This window comes from Botryllus schlosseri, chromosome 12, assembly GCF_051294905.1.
Source record: "Botryllus schlosseri isolate E-star chromosome 12, Bs_hap1, whole genome shotgun sequence".
In the NCBI taxonomy this organism is placed as follows: domain Eukaryota; kingdom Metazoa; phylum Chordata; class Ascidiacea; order Stolidobranchia; family Styelidae; genus Botryllus; species Botryllus schlosseri.
In genome coordinates this window covers 12,744,355-12,769,676 of record NC_137247.1, presented here as the reverse complement: position 1 = coordinate 12,769,676, position 25,322 = coordinate 12,744,355, and the positions used below count along the sequence as shown (strand labels likewise).

Below are 25,322 nucleotides of genomic sequence, written 5' to 3'. Positions count from 1 at the left end.
TCGGAGTGTGTCTGAATTTGGTGGAATTCACAGAATCAGGGACGTTTGAATTTTCCGGCCCTTCCATTCCTAGTGCAGCAATCGCGCGACGTTTTACCGTGCACAAGAAACTATCATACTAGTGATAGTGTCATAAGTTCACCATGCCATTCGCCCACATATTTCACCGGATTTACAATAACATTGTATCCGATCACACAACGAAACGTTGCCAACATATACCGATAACGCAACACGCATGATTCACAACACAAGCAAGTCAGCGTACAGAACTAATGTCTCACGCCAAAATAATGACACACAACGTTATTACTTCATATCTCCAAAAGAGCAAGAGCAAAACACCATACACCCCTCTCATTGCTATTTATTCCTTGGCACAGCTACCCGGCATGTTATTTTCTTATATTACTATCAGGCCCGACAGATGCAAGCAATGGAATAAGAACAGGCGAAATTGTACAACGTTAAGATATAAGAATTGGACTACCATCGTTGGAGCAACCAAAATGATTAAGATGGAAAACAAATAAAAAACTATGACACATTGTTCCTACATCCCACCATGTATTTCGTCCTTTCAGTCCTGATACTTGGAAAATAGGACCAGAAACTGTTAGGACTGAGGAAAATCATGATATTATGAATGCGAGCCATTCTATATCGCACGAACGGAGTTGAAAAAAGTGGGTAAAACAGGATTGAACTCATAACTGAACAGTGAACACAATAACGACTCAGGCCACAACACTATGGCTCGGACTCGCTCCTCTACTCACTGATTCGGACTTGACTCGGTGGAGAATTGAAAATGACTCGACTTGACTAGAGTCAATACCATAACAGCGAGATTGACTTGTGACTAAGAACCTCGCGACTTGGTTACAAACCTGTTACATAGTACTTTACAAAATCAAAAATGTAAAAAGTAATGAGTAATTAGAGCAGATGAAGTGCAAGTAGTTTGAAAAAATTATCACTTGAATAAGTAGTGCATGTAGGCAAAAACCTACTTGAATACTCTGAAAATGTAGAAGTACTACGTTACTGAACACATCCAATAACTGTCGTGAAACGGTCCATGCATGGCCTGCAGATTTCTATTATTTCCTGGATTGTGTGACAATTACGTAACCCTCCCATTACTCACCTCAAAGATATCCCCTGAATTTGATCGATCGGAATCTGCCTTTTCAGCACCTCCCTGATCTGTCCCTTCTCGGGGCCTTTTTTGACAACTTCCCGCCCGATAAGATACAGGAACTTGGCGGACAGCATCAAGTCTCTCTTGACGGTCTGCGGAAAAGCGCCATACCGTAAGCAAACGCAGCCAAAAGTCGCAAACGAAAAAGCGACGTTCTCCTACCTTGAACCTCCTGTCATATTTCTGGACCGTGTCGGCAAACTCGATGCGTTCTCGTTTTCCGGCGAATTTTCGCAGCTCCGGATGATTATCGAGGCCGAGATAGTCTCCGACAAAGTTTCGGTTCAAGCTCCCGCGCTTTCTCTCTTTCTTGTTCCAAACGACCTGCACGAAAAACACAGGCGATGGCAACGTCGAAAACATAAAATACTGCAGCGACAGCGACATAATTAGCGACCAGTAGGTCAGTCATTATATTGAAATTTTAATCAGATCAAAACAGCACGAGATTGCGATATCATAAAAAGATAGGAAGATGTCGCAAAGACTTGAGACTAGTTTTTCAATCAGACACACACCTTGGCCTAGAGCAGTGGTTCTCAACCTTTTTGTCTTCGCGGAACCCTTTTGCACCATCACGAACCCCCCACCAAGTATTATTTCAAATTTAGCTCAATTATCGTGCAACCGTCATCTGTCTTTGCAAATATTAAGGATGGTGATAAACAGCAATAAAATGAATTTTCTCGAAAATAACATCATACTATTTATGTAAAAATGTAGAAAAAGACGTTTATGATTAGTAAATCCTGTATCTAGATTCTTGAAATATGTGGGACTCTTGTCTTGAAAATCCAAGATATACATGAATGAGTGAGTGAGTGACAAAAATCCATTTCCAAAAAGAAGTTGGCAACGAATGTACTAATGCGTGACGCTTCCTACGACACCTTTGTGTATAGTCGCAACATACATGGCACCAAAATTGATAAACAGATTTTTAATGAACATATACCGTCAAGCCTAGTCATTTGGATCCAGCAGCTCATCTTAGAAGTTATTCTGGAACAGGGGTTATGTTTATCACAAGAGAAAATGGTTTTTCGCAAGTAAATTTTTTCCAAAACCCAAGCAAGACATATCGAAACTGAAGTATGTTTGTATTAGTTGGCAATTAAAATGAGTTTCACAGTGGAATATTTCATCTCAGACTACCATTCTGGTGATGTGAGTCCTGAAGTTTAGCAGTTATGATGCGAAACTAGCGTGATTTCTCTAATTAAAGAAATACAGATTAGGTTATCGACCATTTTGCAAATTTAGAGGTTTCACGGAACGCCTGAAAATGCTTTGCTTCCAGTTGAGAGCCTCTGGCCAAGAGCGAGAGACAGAAGTGAAAAATCATAATAATGATATTAAATCATTGGATTCCCTAAAATGATAGGTACACCGTCCACGATTGAATTCGGCGAAACTTGAAACAATTAGTCAGCGACATATAAAACAAAAGACAGCGTTCAGCCGCTTCCTCGACATTAAAGAGCTATGTATGGCAGGAAAAAATAATGGTTTCACATACCTGGCACGCTTCCTCCTTTATCTCCTGATACTTTCGTCTGGCGTTAAACTGTCGGAAGGCCTTCTGTATGACGCGCGCGAACCCGTCAAATTTCCTGTCGCGAATTTCCTCCAGCAAAAAAAGCTGCAAAGACAACGCGAAGCTGCCGACAACTCTAGTCCCGACGACAACGACCGCCTCTTACTCACCGATTCTGGATTTTTGATAAAAAGCTTGGTGCGTCCGCACTGCCACTGGTCCGCGTCCATGTTGACGTGGTTCATCAGGTGCTTGATGCCTTGCCGCTCGTCGCCGCGCCAACGCGGCCATGTCTCTGGCGTCAGGATCGCGTATCTGTCCGACAGGTGGCGAAAAATGAATTTTAGAACACCATCTCGAGGTTGTCGGTATAAATTACTAAACATCTCCAATTGTAAATATTCTGTGCAAAATGTAGTACCGTAAACCGGGGTAACTTTGAACAATTTTTCACAATTTCGCTTTATATCCTGGAAATCCGAAAGTTATAGACCAGTGATTAGAATTAGCTAATCCAAAATCTTCATGGTCATAAATAAATACCGTATAAGTACCGATCTAAATATAACATTTGCCACAGTCCACATTTACCCCGTTCTGATAAAATTTGACGGGGTAACTTTGGACATCACATTTTCTTATATCGATCTAAGGGTGAGCCCGTCGAGATTTTTGCCATCAATTACGACTACTTGGAGGTATCTTCTGCCAAGTTTTGAATCTATGACTCGCATGCTGTCCATGTTCGGTTGTAAGAATTTCAACAACCATCAATTTTGATGAAATCGTAATTTCAAGTTTTACTCTCAACCCCATGATGTTGTCGAGTTATCTACAAAAACGATACAAAAACGACGCAGAACTAACGCAATCCAACCGGTAGAAGAGAAGTTATTCGAGTTTTTGATCAATATGGGATTACCCACCGTCAGGCTATTTTTGCATATCCACAAGTTTCAACTGGAATAACTACGCTTGTACTGATTGAAAGTGAGCAGAAATTGTTATGCGTCGTTCTTTTTGGCAACTTGACAATTACATGGGGTTGACAGTAAAATCTGAATCCAATTTTTTATAATAAATTCAAATTTAAATGGGCTCTGGGGCAGCTTCTACTTGTTGGAATTCAGCCAAATTTGTTGAGCGACGTATTTTTAGGCAACCTAACAATTTAATCAGTGAATTCCCAGAATCCCAAAAAAAAAAAAAGTTATTTTTGAACAGCCCTGATTGTGTAACTTTGTACTATGCTTCCTGTGTAGCGATCGAATCGAATCGGCAGAATTATTACAGGATTCAGTTCCGAGCACACGAATCATTGCGCCAAGCTTCCATTGTAAATTCTTATTTACAATCTCAGCAACAGAAAGCAGAGTCACTTGAGCTACTCGTGCACGAGTGAACATCCCTTGAATGCCAAATTGTCCACTCAAGTACAAGCAATGCTATTGGAAACACCGTCAAGTATCTTCTATTCATGACTCAACAGTAAATTACATACCTACCACTAGGTGTGAATCTCAAGGCGTATGGGCAATCTGGCACCAACCAATGGTCGAAGAAATTTATCCCATAAAAAGAATGCAACCCAATCTATAAGATATTAAAAACTACATAAAGTACAGTATGCCCTCTTCAAGTACAAGATCTATGACAATGTAATAGCAACAATCATTAAATCTCTTTCCGTACAAAGCCTACTCGCTGCAAACACAGGTAGAATTTAATTTGCAATTTATCGGACTTGGACCACCGAGAAATATCGATAATCTATCGAAACGTCGCCAAGATGTCCAAATAATCACCAAAACACCGCAAAATACCTGCTGAGAAACTTCTGAAACGGGCGTCTGTAGGCAAAACCAGCCCTGCGCACGCGCACGTTTTCCTTCAGCCCGAGATATTCCACTTGATGCGTCACGCGCTTTTCTTCCCAGTCGTGCGGACGTTTTGTCTCATTCGGCTTGATACACCGAATGTAATGTGGCGTGCACTAAACGTAAAAAGTCCATCGATAGCCTGTAGAGCTTAAAGACGTCGCTAATGACCCATTTAAGGGTTTACATACTAGTTTAATGGGTCTGTGAAAGGTCAATGTTAAACGACAACTATAAAACTACAGATAGCATTTTAACGTCAAACCATATTTGTCTAATTTTCAGCGCCCACCACAGATCACAAGCGAAAGTGATGACATTTTTCTAGTCATCAGATCGTTTTCCAGGCAACAAATAGAACAGAAGAGCTTCTTGAAGGTACAGAACTTCAATATACAATTGAATAGTATATTCATATTGAAATGAACCCGAATATTTTCGGCTGACACTCGTCAGGCGTAATCGTCAGCAATTAGTAGAGAATTGGAAAGAACATTGTATATCAACAATCGTATCACAAAATATGACGTCACCACTTCACCAGCATGAAAGAGAGAGCGTTCAATGTACTATTTTTAGATAGAACAGAAGGCAATATGTGGCGCCACGAATGTATGATCAGACGGGTCAGTAACGAACTGCTACCCGGGTAAGTTTTGCTAACGCAAACCATGATTAGAACTGGGCAGAAGTGATGCCCTTTTTTTCATTCAAGTTTTACGATTTGGTGTCCACGAAGCCCCCTCTAGAGATCCCCGCTCTATAAAAGGTTAGAAACAATGGTTTAAAAGAAGATATTGGTAAACATTCAACATGATATCCCAATCGCCAATCATGTCTATAAACCAGAATTACATGTGAGCACACAACTAGCAAAGTTTTACGTAGGCCAGATGGTTTGGTTACTATCACTTTTTATACATGAATTGTATGTAGCCTACTACGCAGCATAGTAGCAACACAAAGATGTCTAGCTTGTCGATAACGTGTTCAAATAGCTATTATTATTACGACATCATGCACAAATATTCAAACATTGATTTGTCAACAAATGCGGACACCGCGCCAGACTCTAGGTAATAGCTCCACCCAGACTGTTTATCTAAATTAGACGTATCTCAAACATTGGTGGCTGCGCTAGTACCAGAGTAAACAAAGCAGTTTAAATAGAACTGTACCTATATGTAGACAAGACTAACTGAATAATCATCGTAATGTTGCAAATGCTGAGACGGGCGATGTTACAGAACTATATTCTGTTGCGCACCACACCATGAAAGACACACCACGTGAAGACAGGACAACATAGGTACAATGGGCTTGGAGTTGCTTACTTATAACATGTAGATGCTCTCAATATTGTTGTTAAAATATAGTTTACAGGTCAGGGTTGTAACCAAGTCACAAAGCTCCGAGTCACAAGTCATTCTCACTTTTACGGTTTTGCCTCGAGTCAAGTCGAGTCATTTTCAATTCGCCACCGAGTCAAGTCCGAGTCCAACTCATCGAGCAGAGGTTCAAGTCCGAGTCATGGTATTATGACTCGAGTCCGAGTCCATGTCATTGTGTTGACTGCTCAGTTTCCAGTTAAAGTCTTGTAAAACCCACTCTTATAGCTCTGTTTGGTGATAGGCTATCAAATGGTTCGCATTTATAATATACTAATTTTCCTCACTTCTAACAGTTTCTGGTCGCATTTTCAAGTACCAGCACCAATAGACGTAATCCCAATAGATTGGTTACTTTACTGTTCTTTGAAATTACAATGAAATGTCGGTCTTGGCCGGCTGAATCTCGAGTCATATGACTTGGTTCGAGTCATGCGCAATGACTCGAGTCCAAGTGGAGTCAATACACAAATTGACTCGAGACGAGTCAAGTCATTTCCGTATTTTGAGAAAATGACTCGAGTCAAGTCGAGTCATCAAAAAATCGTGAGTCGAGTCTGACTCGAGTCATTACAACCCTGTTACAGGTGTTCCAATTAACGCTCATGTTATTGAAGAATTGTGGCGAGTTGAAAGCTAGCACAAATGAAATGTTGAAATTCCAATGCATATAACATACATCCTGACTGGAGAAAATAAATTTGCATGAAAGCATGAGTCTCACACACGAATAATTACTGTAGTATCGCGTATGCTTGTGAGTAATATCACCGCTCCCTGAATAGCATTGAATAGATATGTCGTACAGACAACGTTGCTGCCACATAGTGCAACAGCCTGCAAGGCAACAAGGAATCACTTGAGGGATCGCCAAGATCGTCAATTCATTCAAACGAAATCAATTATCAGACATGCAAACATACTGAACTGTATGAACTGCCTTGGCTCTAAAAATATTAAAACATTTTTTAAAACAATTATTTTGTGATATGAATCTTGAGTGCCTTTCATTTAATATGTTTTTCATTTAAATTTTTATGATTTTGTACACAATATTACGTGAAAATTTTAATCCTGAAAGAATTCAAGTCAAGTTGAAACAACTTGGCAGAAATGTGGACTGACTTGGTTCCATTGCGATGAGACATTAATGTGTTTCATTCTCACCGAGATTAAGGCTGGGCAAACCGAGTACCGTACCTTAGTGATTCAAACCCATACTGAGTATTAAGCTTAGATTCGAGCATTTGAGTAACACCTATCTTATGATGTCATAACAGCAATATTTACCGACATGTCTTCAGAAATATTTGCATTTCTTAACCGTAACTATATCATAGGTCAAGGGTCGGCAACCTACGGCCCGCGGGCCGGATCCGGCCCGCCAAGCGAAATCGTCCGGCCCGCGACATAATAATTAGTTATCACAAGAATACGGCCCGCCGTTTCATAATGAGTTTCAATCTGCAGTAGAGCACTGCATGAGAAAAATGCGGCATTGCTACGATATAATAGTAGCCAACATCGTATTAGTCTATTGTTACGCCATAAAACGAAGGTGGTTGAAGTAGGAGATGGAGATAGACTAGACTGGATCAGTGCTTATCAATCGGGTGTATCTCGCAACCGAAGGTGTTCCATACTTTTTTTAAAGGGTTTACCACTCTAATGGGGTGTGACAATAAAGGTGTCCTTCCTTTGCTTCAAAAACGCTTGGAACATCTCAGACGCAATGACGGAATCTCAAACTGTTGAATTATAGATAACTAGCCTCCGTATGTTAGTTAGCCTATCTATAGTTTAATTTTCCAGAAGGCATTGTGTGCCAAGACAACAAACCTGAATAGTGTTTTGGCCACAATGATGAAAACTGTTAATATGATTTTTGTCTCATTAACTGAATCAGTTACGCCAGATATTACTACAAGCAGGGAATCAATATGGCGATGTCATGTAGGCCTATATATGTCATGTTCGCGCATTAAGTCGAGCAGCTATGCTTACACGAGTGTATGAACTGAGAAATGAAATAGCAACTTTCCTCGAAAACACAAATATCGCCGACTCATAATCTTGTAATCGAAAATGGGTATCTCATCTTGCTTTCCTGGTACATTTAACGTCACATCTGAACAAATTGAATTTGCAACTTCAGGGGGAAAACTACTAAATACATGAGATGTTGAGGCGCATTCAAAACAAATCTGTGACTCTGGAAATGTCAACAGTACAAAGAAAATTATGCTCACTTTCCTATACTGGAGGAGAGAAAACCTAGTACCAACACTACATTTGTAACTGTGATACGAAATTTAACTACTGAATATTCACCCGCTTTTCCCACATTCCTTCTCTACAAAATGAATTCTGACTATTCAGTACTACGTTTAATGTGGACGCCAATAACATTGACTGAAAATTTCAAATGGGCCTTTCTGAAATGCGACGCAGTTGAATTGAATGACAAATCTCATACAAAGAGCATATCGCTGCATGACTTTGACAAAGAGTACGTTCTTGAAATTGGCCTTTATCCCAGCTTGACCAACAATGCAAAAGAAATTGCATCGATTTTTGGAAGCACGTATGCATGTGAACAATAGTTTTGAACAATGAAATTCACGAAGAGCAAGCTAAGATCACGTATTTCGGACGTCCATTTTGAATAGGGTCTGATTCTTGTTTCATCTGACTTCTTACCAGAAGTTGAAAACCTTTCACAAAGCAAGCTGCGTCAATTGTCACATTTATTCTGTGTTGTTGAAGTGTAAATACATGTGTCTTCTGATTGGTATGATTGAGATTGCAGCAATGTAGGATAATATACCGAAGTGAGCGTAAAATATAGTACTAAGAAAAATTCCGGCCCGCCAAGAAGTTGTACACCCGAAATTTGGCCCGCGACTAGCAAAAGGTTGCCGACCCCTGTCATAGGTCATTGCGACAACGCGGCGGGTTGATCACTAAATCACAGAAACGTCGTCTTAACAAACACATGTAGCATTGTGTATAGATAACTAACCTACGGATAGATACCCAACACCCGTCGTCACGCTTGCTTGCTCGGAGGAAAATACCGCTCAGCAATCTGAACGCAACGTAATTGCCAATCCCATAGCTGACGACCCGAGCGCTCAAATTGAATAAAGTTGATTTTATTTGAACGCTACTGTCGCACTGATTCCGAAAATATACATGAAAATCCGATCGGGGCAATGGAACCGCCTCGAAATACACCTCAAAGTCTGAAAATTGGCATTGTTCTGAACAATCGAAGACACGCAAGGGTTATTGTTATGGTCATTGTGGTGCGTCGATGCGATTGTCTGGAACAATGCCGATTTTCATACTTTGAACGCTATTTCGGGCTGGTTCTTTTGCCTTGATGAAAGTTTAATGTATACTTTCGGAATCAGTGCAACAGTAGCTTTCTAATAAGATCAACTTTATTTAATTTGAGCGCTCGGGTCGTCAGCTATGGGATTGGCAATTACGTTGAGTTCAGATTGCTGAGCAGTATTTTCCTCCGAGCAAGCAAGCGTGACGACGGGTGTTGGGTATCTATCCGTAGGTTAGTTATCTATACATTGTGCCACGTGTTTTGAATGCCGGGTTACAAGCAACTAAAATTTCAAGGCTCCCAAGCTGATAAGTAGGGCGATTTTTTAGGTCAAAAAATTGTCAAAATTGTTTACAAAGTCAAAACATTTTTGCAACCTGCATTTCATTTGTGTCATAGATGCTTGCACTGTCGGTGTACTTATCATTTGAGATTTGACATCTTGTAGCCTACTTTATAGGCGTATAACTTCGTAGAAAGCCCATTGTCTGCTCATTGTGAATCATAAACGGTCAAATGAAACAAATGGGTTATGCTCGACATACGGCAATATCCTAACTTAAGCAAGACTGCGTGGGCATTGGTTCTTATATCAAGAAGCGCACGGTGAAAAATTGTGATGCAGACAAGAGACAACATTGTCAGAATGAAGCATCACGGTTTGTCACCAGCAGTGCACGCACAACTTCAGTGTTGCCAGCCAACAACTGCTGGTGTTGAACGTTCTTTCTCCATTCTTGGCAAGCTACTTAGTAAGGACGGACAAAAACAAAGTTTATTCATGTAAAAATTTATCAGTGCTCAAGTCAAGAAGTTATTTTTTAGGACAAACTACTCCGTAAGTATAGACAGTTCCAAACAGAAATGAAGCTAAGTAGTACAATTTCAACATTATGTGCAAAAATCGTAATTCACATACATGACAGCAAAAGTTTGTCAAAATTATCAAGGTAAAAATTGCCAAAATTTTGATGTTTTAGGTCAAAATCTTCCCTTTTTTAGGTAGAAAAATCTCCCAAGTGATAAGATATTATTCCGACTCTATTTTACACTGATAAAATAACTTTAAGTGTGAAAGACATATCTTTTCGTTACTCGCAACACTCAAATCTAATGATTACAATTGCTAGCACCCACGACTCAGAGCACTCAAATCGTCGTGCCCTACCATACCGGATACCTAACCCCTTAATCCTCAGTAATCCTATATCCTATTGAGACTAGAAACTGAAACGAACTCCGCGAGTGTCTTCGGATACGAAAAACAGAAAAAAATTTCCGCAACCCTCACCTTCATCAAGGTAGTGACGAGCTTGTTGCATTGCGTCTTGATCTTCGAACCTGCCGTGGTAGGTCGGGACCGTGCGGAGGTGTCGTCAGGAAAAAGATGCCTGATAAAGTCGCTGTGACGCAGAAGACAATGCGTTGAACGCCACGCGAAACAAAGAAACGGAAAACCCTACAATGAACTCTGCTGCATCAGCTCGATGAGATCTTTGTTGAGAACGTCGCGGTTCCGTTCGCAAAAGCCTTCCACGTCGTAACTCACTTTTCCGGCGTAGTGATGAATGATAAACCCGGCGCTGAAGGTTTGGAAGTGTTCGTGCCCGCCGACCGCAGTGTTGGCTTTGCCGAGAAACTTCTGATCCGCGCCTTCGCCGACGGCGTGCATGGTAGCGCAAGTGTCGTCCAACACGCACATGATGCCAGGCGGTGACTAAAATTTTATAATAAATATGATAGTTTGCTATGGGGGACCGTGAAGGCAACTGTTCTTGTGATATACTGAGATGTAGGACAACACATTGCTCTGCAGAAAGGACAACTTTAGGCTCCTGATTACAGTAATAAGTAAGTGAACTGGTATAGTCTTCTCAGTATAACAGTGCAAGGAATTTCGAATGATAGTCATAAATAATAATCACGCATACAAGGTCTTATATGAAACATTTGAATACTGCTGACTAAATACTAGGAGTGTGATGATAACATGAACACACTGCAGAAGCCCGAAGTTCGCTAGAAGTAGTAAGGCCACAGTCAAAGCGTCAAGCCTCAAGCGTAAAAGTTACATAAATTTGAACTGTGATACTGTGGGATGAGAGTGTTGTCAGGCATATTATGTACCTTTCATATTGTTCCATAAACAACAAAAATACAAGAATATTGACTCCTTTTTATGGTATTGTTTGTACATAGTGTTATGAAAGAATGACAAGGTCTCACTGAAAATGAATTGGCGATGGCTGCATCAGGCTTCATAACACTTGAGACGTACAATTACGTCAGCTTGAGCGTCACAAAAATGCATACAAATTACATCGTACGACACCTGACAATTCACAATCAGGTCTTTGTAAGCCTACTTATTTCAGAGATGCGACAAGTCAATTATTCCAATAAACCATCGAACGCTATTAAACGAAATCGTGCGAAATCAACTTTCATATCACTTCCGAAATGACTTAAAATCCTCCAAGGCAGAGAAAATAATAATTGAGCCACACCGGCAGTTACGTCATACTATGAATAGGAAACACGCACCATCAAAAACCACAAAATGTATCAGGAATTTAGCAATAGTGGAGCTCCCGTCATACTTGATACAGTTTAAAATATTGAAATGCCATATTGTACTATTCCACCATGCTTACAAAACAACTCATATGTTGAACAACAAATTATATGACAGTCCAAGAATACACAGGTGAGTGGAGATTCATTACTATTCTCAGCCAGCAACAAAAACAGCCTGTTCTTATAGCAGGAATCATTCTCGTGCGCTCCAATATATCCAAATGACAAGTGCATCCAAAAGCCCTGCCGTGTTGTGACAACATTATTGAGTAGGAATATACTCCAATTTGCATCAAACTTACGCTGGTATAAAAAGACTAATAGATTGAAGCTTGATTAAATGCATTTAGCATATAACGATAATCGTTGAAATTGCCTACGAGGTTATCCAAACCTTTCAGAATTCCATAAGACATTTTGCCAATTCAAGTGAAACACATACTAATGATCTTGTTGTTTTCCATTGTGCAGAGTTTAAAGGCAAGTTCAATCAGTCCGTTTCTGGAGTTTATGAGACCACTTCAGTGCGAACAAGTAGCACACTTGTCGAAGACTGTTCTTTTTCTACTATCAATTGAAGGAGACATTCGACTACCGACTGGCAATTCAATAACCAAATACATAGCCCGCACTAAATCACCACAAGGACTTTTGAGTTAAACTGTTCAAGAACAAGTACGGTAACGTGAATATAACTACATGTGCAAGTACGGTAACCCAAGTAGCTAAGAAATTTCAAGTACCGGTATGTGTAAAGTTTCAAGCAAATAACTTCATACTATTTAAGCGGTTCTATCCGAAAAATAAAAATCACGCACGTTCCGAAAAAAAAAAATGACGCTAACCTTGGATTCGACCAGATCGCACACAATCTTATTGTTGAAATACTCGATTGGCTTCCAATCGATTCCTTCCTGCACATACTCCTCTTGCTCGGCTTTGAGCGTGAGCTCGATGAAGATTTGCTGCAGCTTTTCGTTCACAAAGTTGATACAGAACTGCTCAAAGCCGTTTCTCTGAAAAATAAAAAATAAATTACATCAGAAAAAAGGATGAAAGAAGTAAGATTATCAGATTACCTGAAAAATTTCAAATCCGTAGATGTCCAACACGCCGATGTTGAACTCAACGTGATCTTTGCGGATAGCAATGTTGACACATTGTACGAGGTAGTCGAATATTCTTGAATGTAACGCTTTTGCGAGCGCGTCTCTACACAGTGTCAGATGAAATTGAAAAATAGAAAATACTAAAATAACTGAGAACCGCCTACCGCGTGTAGCTGGCTTGTTCGACGTTCAGCGTGACGTCTATCGTTTCGGACTTTCCTCCCCATTTGCTGTCCATCACGCGACTCGTGAGTTTCGTCTGTAACTGGCCCTGCTCGACTCCGAGCAAGAACGACGGGTATGCCAGAACTGAAAAATAATTCGTACATAACAACCTGTACTTCAACAACACTGGTTAAAATTGGTGGAAAGAATATACAATAAATAAGTAGGGTATTTGGTTGTATCAATTAACTGGTCATAAACAAGTGTCTATGTTAACATTTCTTTATTAAACAACTAAATGGACAACTATATCAGGATGCTAAGAAAGGTATGCCAACACAGGCCATGACAGGCTGGTATAACAGGTTGAGTTGGAAAGGCTTGAGTCTTCCTGTCAAAAAATGCAATGAAAAGAACAGAAATATTAGCTGTCTGAAACCTATTTTCTCTCATGATACACGGACAACATACTTCAGTGCTCAGCCGTCATGGAAATTTAATTATTCGCATGACAGAAACACTGTTCATCACACGATTGTGCTGGACTTTATAGAATATTTCAGGCTTAGATCAGGTGGGAATGACCAGTCAACGATATAAAATTCCCACTAGTTTTATGGCTCATATCAGGCTGCAATCAACATCAGATGCAGGCTCGAACCATTTTGAATTGAAAATGTAAAAAATTATACTTTGTCATTTCTTAGCATTTGACACGCATGTCCCAGGGAAGCAAACTGCATGAAAATGCCTGTCTAAGACACAAGTTATTACATTACTGTATGCTCAACAGGCCAAAAAGAGGCCCATTGTCACACGTAGTGTTCACTTCCACGGAGACACCACACCAACGGAATAGTCCACTGTCGTTCAGATTGTGCGTTTGCACAATGAAGAGGAAGCAATCAGATTCAATCACTCACAATCCTCATTTTCCACGGCGGCGTAATTTCCGTTTTCCACAAAGCTGATGTTGCCCAAATGCAGGATCGACGCAGTAATTTGCAAGACATAAGTTTGATCTTCGGGTGAAAGACCTAAAATCGGAGATATCACATCTTCAACTCCAGACAATTTTCGATGGAATTAACAATCGTAAACAACCCACATCCAAAGTTGCACATTGTCTGTAGCTAGTGTCAACTGAAAGTAGCAGCAATAGAGTAAAATATGTTACGTGTAATGTTAATTTTGTCTGTAGCTAGTTCATATACAAGTGTAACAAATAGTTATTGACAATAACCTACAAGGACTTGCATGAGGTATTGCTGGTAGGCCTTTAACAAGATCATTCAAAGTGTAAGCTGTTGGAACTTGGAATAGTCGCAGTGGTACAGATACAAAGCCATTGGTCGGTTTAAATATTACCCTACGATTGCTTTTCCCCCGTTATTTGAAATTTGCCATGATCAGCCAACCGCCGAACCACGGTATAATAAAATCATCACACGCAAAGGGGAATGTCAGGGCACACCTCAACAACAACATATTATATTCATGATAATTTGCTGAGTCATTAAAACAATTGTAATCTGATAGGCCAGGTAACCATTGATTTCCTGTACGAACAGAGAGTAACTGCGTTTTGATGTGCCAAGTGTCTGAATCCATCAAGTTTATCACTGGAACAGTGACATCACATCACACTATGTCCAAGATGTCAACAAGCTGAGAGTGTTTGTAAGTGGTAGTATACTTCAGTGGAACTAGGATGGTAGACTTTCATATCATCTACTCAGCAAATACAGACCAATTCATTACAGCAAATACTAACCAAGCATTATCCAAACCCATACGTCAACAGAGTGCGTCCTTACCAATAACATTCATAGCGTCACAAGTTTCGGCAAAGTCTTTGGTGTCGTCGACACCGTCGACTGTGTAACATCCGCTTTGATTCAAATAGAAATAATACTCCGGATTGGCTATACCCAGCTGATCTGAAACACAAAACTATGACATATTTCCGACTGTACTGAGTCACAGGTCTTGCAGTTAAAATCGCATTGAAAACCGAACACATCCAGGAAACCCAGACGCATTGGCTTCTTAATATTTTGGACTGATGGTGTTCCAACAACCATCCCATGAAGGTAAAGTAATGGTGCCAGTCATCAACTTTTCGTCAGACTCAGCTGATTTGAAAAGACCGCTGCCTCACAATGAAATGATGTCATTGCGAATACGGATGTAGCCTAGCCAACGAGAGGAATTTGTGACGAGATTTTGGATCGTATTCAAGGACGGTGACACGCGAAGTGTACAAAGGACATGACCCACTTTCACCGAAATTGGTTATCAAACCTTCAATAATTCACATGTTGCGCAATATTAATCAAATAATGTAATTTTATTCATTCACCAGAAAGACAACTGTCTTCGTTAATTGCCTACCATAAATCATGCCGTTACTGAATTCTATGTGAAGAGGTTCTTGGAGGTACAGAACTTCAATGTCCAATTGCATAGTATATTCATATTGAAATGAACCCGAATATTTTCAGCTGACACTCGTCCGGGGTAATCGTCAGTAACTAGTACAGAATGGAAGAGAACATCGTGTATCAACAATACGTATCACAAAATATGACGTGATGATCACGAAATTTCGAATACGAGAACGTTTAAAGTAGGCTGCTATTTTTAGATGGTACAAAAACTATTTTTGTTGACACAGCCTTGGCTGGTGTATTTTGATAAACGTGGACTCCAAGGAACACAAATGAGAGTGTGTGAACGGCCCCTCCCAACGACACAAAATCTGTCTTTTCAGATAATATTTCGCAGAAGCAGTATTATCCAACAGGTGTTTGCCAATGGCAGAATTTATGGCCTTCGAGTGCTGAGCATCAATCTTGAGCGGATGAGTCAAGGGTGAGCTTTTCACCCAGCGTGATGCGCGTTTCCTAATAAATCTAGGGACTTTGCTCCCGTATTCGAAATTTCATTCTGGTGACGTCATATTCTGTGATACCGGTACGATTGTTGATATACGATGTTCTTTTCCAATCCTGTACTAGTTGCTGACGATGACCCCTGACGAGTGTTAGCCGAAAATATTTGGGTTCATTTCAATATGAATATACTATTCAATTGAATTCTATGTGCCACAAAGAATTCATGATTCATTTCAGCATGTCACTCTAATATCTGTCAAATATAGTCTACAATAAGTGGATAAAAGTCATGAGACAAGCATTTCTACAGTTAGATAGGCCTAGTCTGTTACATATCTCTGTAAACAATACAATTATGAGTATGAGTGGACGTTAAGTAAGTTAGAGTGAAGTTAGTTAGAGTTGTTCAAATTGAACCAGAGCATCAATTATTCAATCTGTCCCACTACAGAATGCAAACAAGTGTCCGCCGTGGTGAAAAAACAGATGAAAAAATTTGAAAGACTGTATTGACAGTTTGAGACATGCTCAACAGTGACCACATTAACGCCACCTGCCTAATCACGAAATGACAAATATTTAATCAACTCCAACAAGTCGACTTGTAGAAAACTTGCCTTTGTGTTCTTGTGAGGCACCGGCCAAGAGTTGATAGAAAATATGAAAGTTTCTTTCGTTCTGATTTTGCATGACCACTCGCGACTTTTCCAGGAGAAAATTCGAAATGTTCCCGCCGTCGGGCTCGCCGCCGCGGCTGAATTGAATCTCGAAATATTTCCCGAAACGGCTGCTGTTGTTGTTTCGCATGGTCTTGGCATTTCCGAATGCCTCCAGCAATGGGTTGCTCTGCAGGATGATGTCTTTGACGCGTTGTACGCTGGGACCGCCGCCAGACACCTAAATGATATTTAACGTAATGAAATCTGGAGGAATAAGTGTGGTCCTCTACATTTTTTTAACAGTTCTACTACAGAATGTAAACGTGGAATGGCAACGACCGATTTTGCAGCTTCGTTCCGCTTCGCTGAAGCTTTACTCAGCCTTATTTTACGGCAGCTACTGTAGGATTTATGGCAATCCAAAAGTCGTCTTCCAGAGCATAGAATTAACTGAATCTGGTATTGATCGAAAGCTACTGTCACACTGACTCCGAAAATGTAAATGTAAATATGGTCAGGCACTGAACCGCTTAGAATTCGCCCTCCAAGTCTGAATTATCGGCATTGTCCGAACAATCGAAGAGCCGCAATCGGTCATTGTTATGGTCATTGGTTTGCGGTCATCCGATTGTTCTGAACAATGCAGATTTTAGATGTTGAGGGTGATTTTTCATCTAAGTACGGAGCCTGACCGTATTTTGATTGATATTTTCGGAATCAGTGCGACAGTAGCTTTCGATCAAGACCAGATTCGGTAAGTTCTGAGCTCTGGAAGACAAATTTTGGATTGCCAGAAATCCTACAGTGGCTGCTGTAAAATAAGTCTGAGTAAAGCTTCAGCGAAGCGGAACAAAGCTGCAAAATCGGTCGTTGCCATTCCACGTTTACATTCTATAGTTCTACCATCAAAGTGACACCCGGATTTTCATTAACTGTTATTAATTAACACCAATTTGAACAAAACAATTGTTTTACTATCAAGGATAAAAAGAAATCCTCAAATACCAACAATTTGCCTTGTCGTAAATGGTAGAACAGGGTAGTCACAGTTCCTTCGCTCTGCCGAGATTTCTAGGGCCGGGGCAGTCAGATGATAAAAGGTAAGGATGCCATATGTTCATGCGACACAAACGAAAACGACAGTTGAGCATGGGACACTTTAGCATGCGTCCCTTCAGCATGTAACTTTGTAACCCCAAAACTAAACCTACCCCGAAACATAACCCGGAAATTAACCCCTATGGCCCTATATATATCCTTACTCCAAGCCTCACCCTAACCCAGTGGTTCTCAACCTTTTTGACCTCGCGACACATTTTGAAAATGAAAAATAGTTCGCGGCACACTAGCACAGTAATTCTAAACTCTTTTGGCTTACGGCAAAGGGAAACTACCAGAATGCCTAGCAGCGACCACAGTCTTACAGAGGTGGTCAGACTGGTCACTGACGAAGTAGGCTACTTCTACCTTTTCGAAGCACTCAAGTAGACTTTTCTCTGCTTCAAAGAAGAAATTAAGTTTTCTGTTATCTCTGCGGACATGTCACAAATACGCCTGCGAATGGTACCAATTGACATGGGAATCGTTTTCGATTGTTCTCAGATATTTTTGTTTACAATTTTATTACAGGCCGGAATAAGAACTTTCTCTGCTTCCGTGTGAGGTTTTGAATTATCAGCTATTACCTCTGTTACCACATAACTGGCCTGCTGAGATCTCGTTTAAACTTCAGGCTGAGCTTAATATCATAAGATTGGCTTCACAATAACGTCTGCCTACTGCCTCATTGTCGATGTAATTAACCGTCGCATCGAAGAGTCCAATAACGATCGCCACTAAGGAATACAGAGGCGTATAGGTGTATGTTAGTGGGGAGCATGGACCGTAGCCGGATTGGATATCCGGCCGGATTTTTTCACTTTTGGCCGGACCGGATGGGAGCCGGATCAGTACTTTGTCTGATACGGCCGGAGCCCGATCGGAGCCGGATCAGTACTTTTTGGATAGGGCCAGAATTTTTATGGATAGGCATGAAGTTTGTGACAAAGTAACTACCAACCAACAACACGCAAGTAACCGACAAGCCAGCGCGAAAAGAAACGAGCAATATTTTTAAATTCATGGAACTACCGTACCGTGTCGGGCCGGATTTCCGGCAGGACTTTATAATTTCTGGCAGGAGCTTGATTGGAGCCGGATCAGTACTTTTTCCTGATACGGGCGGAGCCAGACCAGAGAATTAGCAAACCGGATCGGAGCCGGACCAGAGAATTTGTCGATCCGCTCCGCACTATGTATGTATGTATATACATCCACTATGTATGTATGTATATACATCGATGTTAAACGCATTTCCATGCGGATCGTGTATTATAGCACCTGTGAGGATAGCAATACCTCGATAGTGTTACTGACAGCCACCCGCCGTTCAATTGTAGTTCCAACAAGCCGGGATAATAAACCTCAGCGGCGGGGAAATTTGTTAACTGATATAACTTGATCAACTTTACTTCTCAATTCTCAAATTTGTCGCCTGCAACATTACGTTGCGCCATGATGAGCCTACATTTTACCTGGAGTGCTGACTCGCTACCTAACAATGGCAATGTGAATGGCCATGTTGGCAACTATAATATGTAAACGTGAACATCACTTCCATATGAGTTCATTTCTCGATGGTGGGAATGCCTTCTTAGGTGTTGTGGGTTTGTATAGGCTCTTACTCGTCCTCCGATCGGCAAAAGCATGGTCTTACAAAAAGTGGGCCGTGTTATAAGTTGGCATCTCAGGAATCAAAATAAGTAATATCGGTATGATGTAAAATGATAATCAATGACGAAGACATGCCAAAAATACGACTACAAATAGAAACAGAAAAAGGTTATCAACCTGCGTCATGTTCCTGTTCTGCCTGTGGTTCTGGTGGGGGTGACAGGTAAAAGGCGAACACCGTCGGCCACACCTCAACATCACGGTCCAATTGCCCGAGTTTAGTTGTCACCGTTCTAAATGCTAGTATATGTGGGAAAACTATCATATCACACCCATTGACGGTGGAGGCCCCTGTTTGATTCATGGCAGTGCAGTAGCAAGTTACGAAGCGTCGCAGATTTATGCGATTCTCTGCCCCTATACGTCGCTGTGCTCAGAACGTCTCTACAATAGAAAAAAAGTCAGACGAAGACCCAATCCATGACCTAATGGGGACGCCAGATTGAGATAGTAAATTGAGGTAATGAAACTATGGTCGTCTCGACATCCTTGTATCTTTTCACTTCATCGGATTGTACATCGCATGTCTTGTTCCGGTAAATTCAATAGAAAAACCAACGATGACACATGCAAAACTTGAATTTTTGTTATACTTCAACCTAGTCTACCACATTTGCTCGCGGCACACTTGAGCAGTCCAAGTGACACACTAGTGTGCCGCGGCACACCGGTTGAGAACCACTGCCCTAACCCAACCCTAACCCGTAATTTGACCCACATGCTCATTTGTTGCATGCCTAGTTGTCACATGCCGAAGTGTCGCATGCTCAAATGTCCACGGACCAAAAGAGAAATCTCAGTTCTAGATTGATTCGAAATGTTATTATCTGGGCTTGAGCTCTAATGATAGTGTATTTCATGATCTCAGGTGTGACGATACCACAATAGGCTTTCCACACCACTCGGTAGTTGCTTGCGCTGGCCGGCACTAATTGACCCCTAGACCGGGTGTTGGGTGATATCAGTAGGTGGTCAAATTGTGATGATCAAGACCACAAGATGCTGGTGTGTGATTCAATACGAAAATTTCTAAAAAATTTCAGAAGTCATCAAATATTCCGAATAGAATGAGTACTGGTCTGGTATCATCATAACCGACGTGCTATTCAGTGGAATAAGACTGTTTAGTGTCTGCAAAATTGTGTGGGGAGAGTTCCAATTATTATCACATGCAAGGTAGGTATAGCTAAGGGTCAAAACATAAGCGACTGATGCCCTTCAATACTTCAATTGAATTTTCAACAATTGGAATATATGACATGGTAGGCTATAATCCAACCGACCACCCAGGTAATTTTACAATGACTAGAAAGAATTGATTCGCGTAGCATATAACGTTGTAGTCGTTGTAATGTAGCATCCTAAAAATAGAAACCGGTTTCGTATTTTAGGAATATCATGTAGGGTCTAAAAGTAGACTTTACACTGGCACACGGTAAGCCTATATCAGTTCCTGCTACATTCGAATACAGCATTCACTCAGTTCCTGTAAGAAACCTTTTCGAACCGGCCACACGGCATATAAATGAATACCTGCAAATGAATACCTGCTTGCTCTGCAAATATTGACATTTGAATAGGCCCACATGGAAATTATATCAGAAATAAAGATGAGGATAGTCTTCAAAGAGCAGCATACTTTATTGTACCACCAAACAACACTGCAATACAACTTCAAACTAGGGAATCTCGGTTCTGTATCGAGCACATCAGAAACTCTATGCCATGGGTGTCAAACTCATCTGATGTCGCGGGCCGGATTCAACACTTCAGATCTCTTGCGGGCCTCACCAAAATTCCTCTATCCCAAAATACCTCAAAATAGTTGCTCCTATTTTTCATTTGAATACTTCATTAACCAGCGTATATACACAAGAGTGTATTACATTATTTTACGGATCATAGGGGTTCTGTTCTAGCTGCACCTTTTATTCGCAAACAGTGGAATTGGCAATAATAAGATGATTGGTCGGCTGAATACAGTTATAAGCCGATGAAACAGTGGCCCTGACGATGATATAAGTTGGCATAATTCTATGCTTCCTTCGTTTTAGTGATATATTGGCATCAACCCTGCGTATGCGTTGTGAGGAATGCAATAGATTAACTGACTGTAAACACGGACCTTGGAATTTGCTACATATTAGTATATCGCGATTCGGGTTTCTCTCGAGGCTGGAAACAATTCTATTATATTTTCCATGTAACTTGCATATCAGGGTTCTTGGTGTTTTCGCTTCTGTGAATAACTGGTTTTTGGTCAGTGAAATGAATTCACACTTTCTTGCCTTCTCGGAATTGGGTGTCAATGTCAGCAGCCTGCTCCTAATGGTAACTAGAAACCACAACACCGCAGTCGGGTGGTTATAATGCGGCCTACAAGTATATAAACATACTCAACATGTGCTATCTTGAAGGACTATTCAACGGAGGTATTTCTTAGTAAACATCTCAACATATGTTAGAAATGTGATGGATAATCCACGCATTTTTCAATCTACTCAGAATTGCTGTGTGGGCCGGGTGACATCACATTGGCGGGCCAGATGCGGCCTGCAGGCCGTATGTTTGACACCCCTGCTCTATGCAAAGTGAATTATATCAGAATTTAAGCAGCCTATTTGAAAACCATTGATAAATGACTACCGTATATCAAGCTACAAGTGACATATAGCAATTGACCGCCTGTATCCAAATCCCCAGTCATCTCATAACACAGCATTAGGCGACAATATTTCCATGACCAATGTCATTGAACATGAATCATGCTTTTGAGGTTGCCGTCGAAGGGCAATGCTTTATTAACAAAGCAACTAATCAAAGTTGTCAGCAATGCAGCTGCATCATTTTGTGTAATAGTCTGCCACAATCAGAGAAACATACACAGTCAACATAGCTATATACTTTCAACTTACCTTTGAAATATAGGACATAATAAACTTCGCCGCCACGGTCTTACCGGCGCCCGACTCCCCACTGATAATCACACATTGATTTTCTTGATCTATCAACATGTTACGGTACATGTCATCGGAAAGAGCGTAAATATGGGGTGGGTTTTCGTACAATGCCTTAAATCAGAATAGCATTTTCAGTAAAGGGGTGTCATAGTGAAAACCAATATGCATTCATAAATTACTTACAGCGCCTTGATATAGTTCTACTTCCCTGTCAGTAAAATAAGGCATTTGCTTGAAAGGATTTACCGACACCAGCACAGGACCGATGTATGTCTGCAGAGCGCAAGTTGTTAAGGAATAACATTCAGATGAACTGACCAAATAAGTTCACAGTTTACAGTTTACAAAGAGAGCTGCTATCATTGGAGCAGACGATAAAAACAGTCGAAAAGATGTGATTTAACATGGAGAGGGCAACAACAACAAGGGTAATACTTTAGAATTCACAGCTATCTCAAATTAGAAGTAAAGTATAAAATGTTGGGAAGTTTACAGCATTAGGGTGTAGAGTAGCCTAATATTTAGAAGTATTCTGCACACTAACACTACATAGCCTAGACAAATATTTGACTATGTCATGTAAAGTCGCAGAGAAGAATATTTTCTCCAAATTCTGAACTTATAAACTAAACATAGTCTGCTGAAAAAAGGAAGGTTAATCGACTAGTATGTACGCCTATCTCTAGTACAGTACAACTACCGTAGGCTACTTGACTGAACCATTACTTTATTGGCAAACAAACCTCACAAGTCTCGTGAAATTTCATTTAATGAAAGACAGCAGTGAGATTGAATAGCATTTTTCAAGTTTCAGAAGGATACAAAAATTTGATCATCCATGTAACGCTTTTTCAAATTCTCCACCACGGCGCTGTCAGAGATTTTTGAGAGCAAGACCATGTCATCAACGCCACTCTGCTTGACATTGTGACTCTGCCAATGATGTTTCCCATGCTGAAAATACAAGTAGAAAAATAAACTTGTGTGACATTGCCGATCCAAATATTTTAAAAAATATAAAGGTTAAAACAAGGTGCCATAAGTAAGATCGGGAACGGTCGGAATGTATCGCGACAATAGGTTAGGTTGCTACAGTTTGCAACACGCATGGTGACTGTAGGCTCGAAATTCAAGTGAAAATAGTAGAGTGTCTTGAAAGTAAAATAGAATAAACGTCAAAGATATCAAATGTTTACCACTGGACATTGAACAACAAATGTGTGTAGGCCTACTGGACGAGACAAGTAAGCATCAAGGGTTTTGTTGTGTCAATAAAAATTGATCAAGTACAATAGAGTAAAATTAACTTAGAATCAGGTAGTGAATAGAAATTAAAGTTGCAAGATAAGCAAATTGTATTGACCATTACAGAATAAAACGATGTAATACCAAAATATTTATTTTCGGCCAGCACCGTTGATGTAATTCATTATAATTGAAAATGGAGCATAGCTACCGTAGTATTTGCATAGAGTACCTTTACAGTAAGCTACCCAACACGCACAGTGGTTATGGACTTATGGTGAATATAGTGACATGCTTCGTCAATGCAAATTATGGGAAATACATCATTAAAATACAGTCAGATGATAGTAAAATTCTCAAGCCCGCCTCCGAGCACGAACATTCAACTCAATACCAACAGAATCTGATGTTGAAGATGATACTCACCATTTCGGACAGACTATGTAGTCACTCCGGCACGATGAGCTTACAATTTTGAATCAAACAGATGCTCTCCAGGTTATTCCATCGATTATACTGGTTTTACAATAGGCTGCTAAAACACAAAGTCATATTCATTTCACCAACATAGCCACAAATTATTACTGAATATACATGCTTCAAACTAAATGCCGCGTGCAGCTAATCTCAAATATTATCTTTGCGCTCACATTTTCATGACAGGAAAACGGCTGCCCATGACTCACATCCACACGCTACCTTTATATGATACCTTCTGTTACTCAGCTATGTGCAACCATGCAACATGATCAATGATATACTGAGTAAGAACTTATGCTAACAAGAATTTACATTGTGGGGCACGTTACGCATGCCGGGATCTTCCTCAGATTCTGCAAGTCAATCAATATCCTACAATATATGAAAGCTACAGTTTCAATGTAATATTGATGCGTTTCATTCGAATGGTATACTACTATTGTAGCATCCAATTATACCCGGGTTCTTGAGCATTGGGAAGTATCACATAATGTTACGACATTGACATAATCTTATCGGTTTTCCGACATATGAGCATGCGAAACAATGAAAAACAACAGATCAGCATGTGACACTTCACCATGCGTCACTATAGCATGTGGTTTCACAACCCTAGAACTTACCCTAACTCCGAAATCAACACTTAGGACATTAACCCCAAACCGAACCATAACTCAATCCTAAATCTAAACCAGGGCCGGCCAACCCGTGGCCCGCGAGAAGGTTTTGTGTGGCCTGCGAGGTAATTTCCGAAATTATTAATATTATCAAAAATGGATTGCTCAGATTGTGAACTTGCAAGGCCAAACAAAAATTTGATTAGTCTTGCCGCAACACTGGAGATGTGATGACTAAAATATCAGTTCCGACGCATTGGCAGATCCATGAGCCAGTCACATTTTGGTAGATCTTCGTACACTACAATAAAGCAGAATCATTTACGATAAATTTATCAAAAGTTAAAATTTTCTACACGCTTCGCGCAACATGTTGTCACTCGATTTCTTGCTTTTAATATTGTTGCCCCTTTGTGAAAATGAAAGAACGACTAATGTAAGAGATTGAGTCTATCTATATTCGCGGTTACGAGACAAAGTGTCGTTCAAGATATG

The 25,322-nt window shown here is 40.4% G+C and overlaps 1 protein-coding gene across 2 annotated transcripts in view; it reads right to left on the bottom strand.

Moving 5' to 3' along the window:
• Window positions 1–24,614, bottom strand: part of LOC145451955 (unconventional myosin-If-like) — a 30,921-nt gene extending 6,307 nt beyond the window's left edge. For both annotated transcript variants that reach the window (XM_080330165.1, XM_080330166.1), the window contains exons 1-17: window positions 24,157–24,614; window positions 23,308–23,439; window positions 22,669–22,758; window positions 22,441–22,596; window positions 16,712–16,991; window positions 15,015–15,137; window positions 14,121–14,234; window positions 13,197–13,341; window positions 13,003–13,135; window positions 12,769–12,939; window positions 10,810–11,063; window positions 10,638–10,749; window positions 4,565–4,734; window positions 2,912–3,056; window positions 2,724–2,846; window positions 1,367–1,528; window positions 1,151–1,296 (exon numbers count right to left, since the gene is read on the bottom strand). In XM_080330165.1, coding sequence (XP_080186291.1) covers window positions 1,151–1,296; window positions 1,367–1,528; window positions 2,724–2,846; window positions 2,912–3,056; window positions 4,565–4,734; window positions 10,638–10,749; window positions 10,810–11,063; window positions 12,769–12,939; window positions 13,003–13,135; window positions 13,197–13,341; window positions 14,121–14,234; window positions 15,015–15,137; window positions 16,712–16,991; window positions 22,441–22,596; window positions 22,669–22,758; window positions 23,308–23,439; window positions 24,157–24,159 — 2,459 coding nt within the window. In that variant the 5' untranslated portion in view covers window positions 24,160–24,614. The remainder of the gene's footprint in view (window positions 1–1,150; window positions 1,297–1,366; window positions 1,529–2,723; window positions 2,847–2,911; window positions 3,057–4,564; window positions 4,735–10,637; window positions 10,750–10,809; window positions 11,064–12,768; window positions 12,940–13,002; window positions 13,136–13,196; window positions 13,342–14,120; window positions 14,235–15,014; window positions 15,138–16,711; window positions 16,992–22,440; window positions 22,597–22,668; window positions 22,759–23,307; window positions 23,440–24,156) is intronic.
• Window positions 24,615–25,322: the final 708 nt, after the last annotated feature.